The sequence below is a fragment of the Phaseolus vulgaris genome, chromosome 3 (genome assembly GCF_000499845.2).
Source record: "Phaseolus vulgaris cultivar G19833 chromosome 3, P. vulgaris v2.0, whole genome shotgun sequence".
NCBI lineage: Eukaryota > Viridiplantae > Streptophyta > Magnoliopsida > Fabales > Fabaceae > Phaseolus > Phaseolus vulgaris.
Window position 1 is genome coordinate 29279935 of NC_023757.2, and position 9426 is coordinate 29289360.

General features: G+C 46.4%; 1 protein-coding gene across 1 annotated transcript; it reads right to left on the reverse strand.

The window, feature by feature from the left end:
- Window positions 1-325: 325 nt before the first annotated feature.
- Window positions 326-5425, reverse strand: LOC137805519 (uncharacterized). Its single transcript, XM_068605460.1, has 2 exons — window positions 3311-5425; window positions 326-2995 (listed from the first exon to the last, which is right to left on the reverse strand). The coding sequence occupies exons 1-2, from the start codon at window positions 5423-5425 to the stop codon at window positions 326-328; spliced, it is 4785 nt and encodes a 1594-aa protein (XP_068461561.1).
- Between the last annotated feature and the right edge of the window lie 4001 nt (window positions 5426-9426).

The window sequence follows — 9426 nt, forward strand, 5'->3', positions numbered from 1 at the left end:
GCGGCGATGAGGACTTAAAACTTTATACTTTAAAACTTTGGACTGAATGCATGCGATCTGAATCTGCCCTAAATTACACAAGGACGACAAAGTCTTTTTTGTTTAAAAAAAAATTAAAATCATAATCAGGCAAACTCAATAACTGGGAAAACTTGATAGACTATTTAAAATGATAATCATGCAAACTCAATAACTGGGAAAACTTGATAGGCTCGAACTTTCTTTATTGGGTGGCCTCATTAAAAAACCCTTCTCAGGGAAAAAGAGCGCCACCTTGAAAACTGTTTTCACTCAACTGTTCGAGTTAACTGCTACTTACAATGCTTCAACTGTAATAAAACTTGAGATGGGTAGCGTTCCAAGTGCGGGGAATCGCCCCTCCCTCCAGCGTTTCCAAACGGTAGGCGCCGTTCCCGAGTGCTTCAGTTATTCTAAACGGTCCCGTCCATTTGGGTGACAATTTATTCTGCATTTCGTACAGGTGGGCCTTCCTCATTACCAGGTCGCCATCACTGAACTGCCTTGGCCTTGTCCTAGAATTGTACTTGCGCTCGACTCTTCTCTTTATTGCTTCAGCCTTTACCCTTGTCTCCTCCCTGACCTCATCCAACAAATCTAAATTCATCCTCCTTTCCGCATTCGAGTCTTCTGCCACGAAATTTTGGAATCTCGGCGAGCTTTCCTGGATTTCAATCGGGATCATCGCATCGCACCCGTACACCAAACTGAACGGGGTTTCGTGGGTTCCCGACTGTTCAGTGGTGTGGTATGCCCATATTATACGAGGAACTTCCTCAGCCCAAGATCCTTTGGCCTTCTCCAATCTCCTCTTCAAACCTCTTAGTATAACCCGATTAGCTGACTCCACCTGCCCATTCGTCTGTGGATGCTCCACAGAAGCGAACACCTGTTGGGTTCCAACGTCCTCGCACAGCTTCTTCAGCAGGTGACTTGCGAATTGAGTCCCGTTATCTGATACCAAACGTTTGGGCACACCGAAACGACACACAATATTCTTCCATACGAAATTCTGAATTTTGTGCGCTGTGATCTGTGCTACTGGTTCGGCTTCAATCCACTTCGTGAAGTATTCGACTGCCACGACCAAATACTTCATCTGTCTGATCGCCAATGGGAAGGGGCCCAGGATATCGATTCCCCATGTGTGGAAAGGCCAGGGACTGTAGATTGATTTTAACTCTTCCGGGGGCGCCTTGTGCCAATCGGTGTGCTCCTGGCACTGCTTGCAACGTTGGGCATATCTCTTGCAGGCTTCCCTCATTGTCGGCCAATAATAACCTGCACGGATGGTTCTTGTTGCCAAGGCTCGACCTCCGATGTGACTCCCGCAAATTCCTTCATGGAGCTTAGTCATAATTCTCATGCACCTCTCTCCATGCACACATACTAAGAGGGGGTGTGTGAACCCAAACCTGTACAACTCGCCATCGATGAGAGTGAACTTGCTGGAGTTCTTTTTTACCTTCCTAGCTTTCGTCGGGTCTATTGGGAGTACGCCATCTGCCATGTAGCGCTGGTATGGCGTTATCCATGTGTCCGGCTCGTGGACTGCGCAAACTTGTGTTATCTTTATCTCTCCCACTGGATGTGCTCTAACCCTCGGCGTCCTCAAGGTCTCCTGAGATAGAGACTTATGACCCCTTGCCATCCCTTCCTTCGACTTGCAGATTTGGAGAACTTGGTGGTCCGCCACGAATGCTCGAGGTGTCTTCAGGGTTTCTTGTATGAAGGTCCTCTGCCTGCCCCCCTTGCCCGAACTGGCGAGCTTGGCTATCAAGTCGGCTCGGGCGTTTTGCTCTCTTGGCACATGTACTACCTCGAACGAAACAAAAGACTTCCTCAACTCCTGCACATACTCCAGATAAGCTGCCATCTGCGGATCTTTAGCCTGGAACTCGCCGGTCACTTGGCTTGTGATTAGCAGTGAATCGCTCTTGGCCAACAGCATCCTTGCTCCCATCTCCTTTGCCAACAAAACACCAGCGATCAAAGCCTCGTATTCCGCCTGGTTGTTGCTGGCTTTAAAGGCGAACTTTAGGGACTGTTCTATCAACACGCCGTTGGGCCCTTCCAGAATTATCCCGGCCCCACTGCCCAACTGGTTAGAGGATCCATCCACCGAGAGCACCCAACGAAAACCATCTCCGGCGTTCTGCACTGTTTCAGAAGATAATTCGACCACGAAGTCAGCGAAGATTTGTCCCTTGATCGGTCCTCGGGGCTCATACTTGATGTCGAACTCCGACAACTCTACCGCCCATTTTACCATTCTTCCAGCCACATCTGGTTTCTTTAGGACCTTCTGGATAGGTAAGTCGGTCATCACCAACACTGTAAAGCTCTGAAAATAATGGCGCAACCTCCTCGCCGAAAACACTACTGCCAGTGCTGCGTTCTCCAAAGCCTGATATCTCATTTCTGGACCCTGCAACACCTTGCTGACAAAATAAACGCGTTTCTGAGTTTGATCTTGGTCCTGGACGAGCACCGCACTCAGCGCCCTCTCGGTTACGGCGAAGTATAACCTGAGGGGCGCTCCCACTTGGGGTTTGCACAGAACCGGCGGGCTTGCCAAGTACTCTTTGAGTTTTACGAAAGCCTCTTCGCACTCCTTCGTCCAGACAAACCTATTGTTCCTTTTCAAGCATTGGAAATATGGGTGACCCCTCTCTCCACTTGCAGACACAAATCGCGACAGGGCGGCCATCCAACCCGTGAGCTGCTGCACCTCCTTCACCGTAGCAGGGCTCCTCATTGCCAAAATGGTCGCGCACTTGTCAGGGTTTGCTTCGATCCCTCTTTCGGTTAAGAGGAAACCCAAGAACTTTCCCGCTTCCACGCCGAAAATGCATTTCTCAGGGTTAAGCTTTAGCTTGTATTTGGCTATCGTAACGAACAGCTCCTCTAAGTCGGCTATATGCTGGTTTTTTTCCAGGGATGTCACGACCATATCGTCAACGTAAGCTTGCACGTTCTTCCCAAGCATAGGTGCAAGCACTTTATCCATCAATCTCTAGTACGTGGCTCCCACGTTCTTCAGCCCAAAAGGCATCACTTTGTAGCAATAGCACGACTTCTCTGTCATGAAGGCATTTTTTTCCTCGTCCATGGGGTGCATCTTAATTTGGTTGTACCCCGAGAACGCGTCTAAGAAACTCAACAACTTACACCCTGCTGCGCTGTCCACTAGGGCGTCTATACTCGGCAAAGGATAGGAATCCTTTGGACAGGCTTTATTTAGATCTGTGAAGTCGACACACATTCGCCATTTCCCATTGCTCTTTTTTACCAATACAACATTGGCAAGCCATTCCGGATACTGTATCTCCTTGATGTGGCCTGCCTCGAGGAGTTTTTGCGTCTCATCTCTGATCGCCTGTCTCCTTTCTTCATTGAATTTTCTTCTTCTTTGTCGGACTGGTCTGACTTGGGGGTCCATTGCTAGGCGATGACAAAAAAAATCGGGGTTGATTCCTGGCATATCCGAGGCAGACCACGCGAACGCGTCCAGATGCATGCCGATCACCTTGGCAATCTGTTCCTGTGTCTCGTCGTCTAGATTTTTCCCCAACTTGAAAGTTTTACCGCCGATCTCCTTCTCGAGCCATTCTCCAACTGGGCGAGGTCTCCTCTCGCTAGCGAGCAATGCTCTCACAATGCTTGACTCCCTGGCGGCCTCCGGGCAGCTTTCCTCTTCTTCTACCCCAGCGTTGTTTTCAGGCTTCAACTCGACATCTCCCATGGTTACGTCGCCGTTGGTGGTTGCCTCCAATGTCATGTCCATACCCACGTCGCCTTCGGCGGTTCCCCCTGTCGCCGCATCCATGGCCCGTCGGCTTTCTTGCACATCCTTCGCACCAAGAGGCGGTGTCGTGGTCACATGGCACACTGATCGCCTGTTCTTGAGGCTGTTTTCATAACATCTCTTTGCCTCCTCTTGGTCAGATCGGATGGTGACGATTACCCCTTCCATTGAAGGTAATTTGACCTTCATGTGCCTCGTGGAGGGTACAGCTCCTATCCTATTGAGTGTTGGCCTTCCCAATAGGATGTTATATGCTGAAGGGGCGTTCACAACAAGGTATTTGATTTTCTCTGTGCGCGAGGCGGTCCCATCTGTGAACGTCGTTCTTAATTCAATGTATCCCCTGACTTTGACTTGATCACCCGCAAAACCGTATAAGCAGCCCCCATATGGCCTCAACTGGTTTGTGGATAGTTGTAGCCTTTCGAAGGTCGGCCAGAACATCACGTCTGCCGAGCTCCCTTGATCGACCAAGACCCGATGAACCGTTCTTCCTGCCGTGACGAGCGAGATCACAATGGGATCGTTGTCATGCGGCACAACATCCCTGAGGTCTTCCTTAGTGAACGTGATATCCACGTCGGGCGAATGGTCCTCGAAAACTTCCACTGACATTATGGACCTCACACACTTCTTACGCTGCGACGCCGTACCCCCGCCACCCGAGAACCCACCAGCTATGGTGTGGATTTCACCGAGGACGGGCGCCTCGTGCTGCTGCGCCTCACTGCCCCCTGATTGCGAGCCTGGTGGTCGTCCCGCCTGTTTCTCCATCAAGTAATCCTTCAGGAAGCCATTCTTCACGAGCTCATCCAACTGATAGCCAAGTGCTAGACAGTTGTTGATATGGTGTCCGAATGCTTCGTGGAATTCGCACCACGACTCCTTGCGAGGCCCTAGCACCTTGTCAGCTTTAATCGGCGGCCTCAACCTGTCGACTATGCTGGGTATCGCAATCAGATCTTTGAGTTCCATCACGAAGTTGTGTCTTGGCGGTTTCCTGTCAAAGTGTTTCCTTTCTGTGACGGCTTGGTGAACCCGAACAGGTTGCGTGCGTATCTGTGCCTTGGGGCGCGCTGACATAGTGGTTGTACATTTTTCATACGTTTCACCTTCCGAGGCAATATGTTCCACCGCTTGTCGCCTTATTTCAGCGAAAGTTTTGGGGCGACTGCGGTTAAGCGTCTTGCTGAAAGATCCGGGGCGCACTCCCTTCTTGAACGTGTACACAATCATGGGTTCCTCCTTGGTACCTACTTTCACCACCTGTGCCCCAAAGCGGCTTATGTATTCCTTTAGGGTTTCACCTTGGAACTGCTTGACGTCGAAAAGGTCGTACGAGACTGGGGCGGGAGTTCTGTTGGCTAGGTACTGTTCTCTAAATAGTTTTGAAAGTTGGGCGAAGGACGTGACGTGGCCCTCTAGGAGGCTGATGAACCAGTCCATGGCCATCCCTGTCAGGGTACTCATGAAAAGCTTGCACTTAACAGCGTCCGAACCACCTACCAGCAACATGTGTGTGTGGAACGCCGTGAGGTGCGCTTCGGGATCCTCCATTCCTGTGAAGGTCGCTTTGGGTCCTGTGAACGTATTGGGCATTGCCGTCTCCAAGATTGCCTGTGAAAACGGTGTTGTGAATTCCCTGGGTAGGGATGCAGCCTCCGATTCGTCTCTGCCCCGCCATCTATGACGTAACTCCTCGTTGGTGCGGTGGAGTTCCTCGCTTCTTACTTGAGAAGCTGTGAGGTCCGCCTACATGTGTTCCTGTTCTACTTTCGAGGCGGCCACTGCGTCTTGTAGCCCGTGCACCATCCCCATGAGCTGTTGTAGGGTCATCTCTTCACTCCTAGCGCGTGCTGGTCGGGTGGCCATGGCTCTCCGGGGATCCTCTCGACTTATCTGAGTGTTGAAATCTTGAACTGAAAGCTTGTGTGGTGGAACCGATGTTTATATCGGCCCCACGGTGGGCGCCAGATGTTCCGGCCGGTTAACCAGGGTCGTCTTTGTGCGTGGCTTGTTCTAACGAGCTAGGGCACCTTCGTTTTGCTTCGTCTGTCAGTACCTGAAAAAAGAAGAACAAAGGGGCGCCCTCGCGGCTGTTTGCACTCCGACGATCAAGTCAGCTAGCGAGAAACACCAAAGTAACTAGAAACTGTATGATTATCTCAATGACTGAAACTGTATGGCTAAAACTATGCTACCCTAATTGTCTTGTGCTCTCAGCGGATGCGCCGTCAAGAACAATTAGGGTTTTTGCTCTGTATGTCTATCTGGGAAAATTAGGTTAAAACTCGTGTAACTGTGAACTGAAAAAACGTACCTCCCTAGGGCTTATTTGCGCCCTATATATAAGTAAAACTAGGGTTCACCTCTGTGTTGCCTGTTATTATCTAGGGTTCCTTGGAGAAGGTCCTTGCGCCGTTATCTTTAGGATCTTAACGTATCTGGCCCATGGACTTCCCTTATCTGGAGTGCAATGTATAACCTTATGCCCATTTGGGCTCTAACTTGGGCGTTGTATTTATCGCGCCATCATACTATTCGAGTGCCCTAATTGGACACGTGTCTTGCATGCAGCCTTCCTGGATACCTTTAATGAGCACGTGGGCATTACCACGTGCCCTTTTGACTTGATCATTTATTCTGTGCCTAGGGACCCACAGTGCCACCGCCCAACTTAGGGTTATTCCCTCGTGTGGGCCCCCTCTCTGTGAAATGCTTATGTCATGCGGGTTGACTCTTTAGGCGATGTCTTACTTAGGCGATGGGCGATGATCCATCTTGGCGGTGACACATCCCGGCGATAACCGCTTATTCATGCTGCAGAACGCCGCCTTTACACACAACGACTACGTTGACTTCTTGACTACATACCTTTCTCTTATCCACGTCATCACACCCGATGACCTGGTCGGTACAATAATCAATGTTATTTTTTTTTTCACTCATGAACATTGAATAATTTAGGAATATTATTTATTTCAGATTTTTTTAAATAAGAAAATAAATAATTTAGAGTTGTATTTATTTATTTTGAATAGTTTATAAATTTTATTTAGTTTAGATTTTTATTTAAATAGGACATTAAATAATTTAAGATTTATATTTATTGAAAATTTTAAATAATTTAGGAATTTATTTATTTCATCTTTTTTTTTAAATAAGACATTAAATAAAGTATCCTTAGGTGTTTTGAGAAAAAGTTTGAAAACTGTTTTGAATGGTTAAACTGTTAAGTACCAAAACAACTGATTGATTTGAGTAAACAACCGATTGATTCGAGTAAACAACCGATTGTTTGTTTTGGGACCATAACAGAAAAACTGTTTTCTTTGACTGAGCTTTAAATGATTTAACTGTTTACGCTCCAGTCATTAAATGCTTTGACCAATCTTTTAATGCAATTTAAGAGTTTGTTAAGATTTGATAACAAACTACATCTTTGAATATATTCAGAAAAACAGATTTAAGAATTAAGAATCTTTGACAAAGTTTTTTTAAGAGAGTTTTTCAAAGTGTTGAGATTGCTAAGTTGTTTGTGATTGATCAAAGTGATGGAATAGGATTTTGCTTGTATTGATTTCAGATTATCTTTTGTAACAAGTGTAATCCTTGTACTCTGTTGAACAATTTTGTTTCTGTGTTTGCTAAGATTGGTTATGTGTTCTTGAGGTGTTCAAGATCAACAATCTTAGTGTTGGCCAAGGAGAGTGTGTTTCTTGAGGTGTTCAAGGTCATTCTCTTGGTTGTTGTGTAAGTGATCAAGTGGTGATTGCTTAGTGGATATCCTCAGGGTTTCTGAGAAGACTGGATGTAGCTCTGGATTTGGAGTGAACCAGTATAAACAACTGTGTACAATCTCTCTATCTCTAACTCTTTAAATTCAGTTTGTTTGTTGTTTACTGGTATAAACAACCGATTGTTTCTATGAAATAACCGATTGTTTTTCTGGTCTATAGCTTTTGCTTGCTGTTTTGGCTAACTGAATTGCTGAATCATTTGGTTCCTGAGATAAATTCATTCTAGTTTTTGAAATATTTGCGAAAACCCTTTTAAACAATTCACCCACCCCTCTAGTTTAAAGCCATCTTTTCTAACAAGTTCCACCAAGTGTTCGACCACCCCATACGTAACTGTTTCGCGCTTAGACACCAGTTGTACGAACTGCTGAAGAATGGTTTTCTAAAGGACTACTTGATGGAGTCACAGGGAACCCAGACCTTGACAGCACCAAGAGGAGATCAGGGGCACGAGAAGCCCATTCATGGCGAGATTCACACCATTTCGGGGGGTTTCTTAGGTGGAGGGTGCACCGCTTCCCAGCGAAAAAAGTATGCGAGAGCGGTGATGACGGTAGAGGCGCAAGAGACAGATTAGGCCTTCGATGTCGACCTTGTCTTCACCAAGGCTGACCTCCAAGATGTCGTCCCACACGACAATGACCCAGTGGTGATCTCAGTAGTGACCGCAAGGAGAAAGGTACACCGTGTCCTGTGGACCAGGGAAGCTCGGCCGACGTGATGTTCTGGTCGACTTTCAACAAGTTGTGATGTGATTCCAATAGCCACATAGAACAAGATTCTTGACACTTTGAGGAATCACCTTGAGCTGGAAAATATAGAGGCACTTTCTTAGAAGTTGGATCATGGTTCTAAGTCAAGAACTCACCAATAACAAGCACCAAATCCCAAACTCATTTGGATGAACCAAATATTGTCAAATTGAATCAACAAAGGAAATATAAAATGAATTGACCGAACAGAATTATGCAAGAACACATATGAACCGAACATAAAAGGAATTGAAACAAAAACAGAACATAGGTGCTGGAAAATTGGAATAGCCGAACCAAAACAAATCAAAAACACAAGGCAACATGAACAATTGAAAAAGAAGAAAGGAAGGAGAAGAGAATGCTCATGAAGATGGAAGAATGGTTGGATGATCACGCCACTAGAAGTATGGATGCTCCTAGATGAGTGTGCAAGCCGCCACTTGAGGAAACCATGGTCCTTCAAGATAAGACTAGAGTAGAAGCTCAAAAGCTCTCCAAATGCTCACTCCAATTTTGAGTATAGTTTCTTTAGATAAATTCAAATCTGAATTTTACAAAGGAAGCACCTCTATTTATAGCCTAAGGTGCTGAAAAATAGGTGGGAAATTTCAAATAAACTCATTTGAAATTCCCACCAAAAACAAGTCACATGGGAGGTGTGACCTTTTTCTACTATGACACCTCCCAAAAACTACACCTACACCACTCTCCTAAGTCACATGGACAATGTGACTTTATTTTACATTTTCACACACCTTTATTTAATAACCACACCTCCTAAAACTATACAAGAGTATTTCAAAGCTTGGCCTTGCCCCTCATGGGATGGACTTGGGCTCTTTGGGCTTTGGCCTTCTTGGGCTTGGGCTTGGGCTTTGGGCTTGGGCCTCATCTTTATTTTATGTCTTCTTTTAATTTTGAGAAGACTAGAAGGAAGAACTTCAAATGTGAGGGTGGATGTCCTCTTCCTCCATTAATAAAAGCCTCCTTTATTTGATTCTCATCAAGTTGCAATTATCTCCCGATCAACTGAGGCCTTACACTG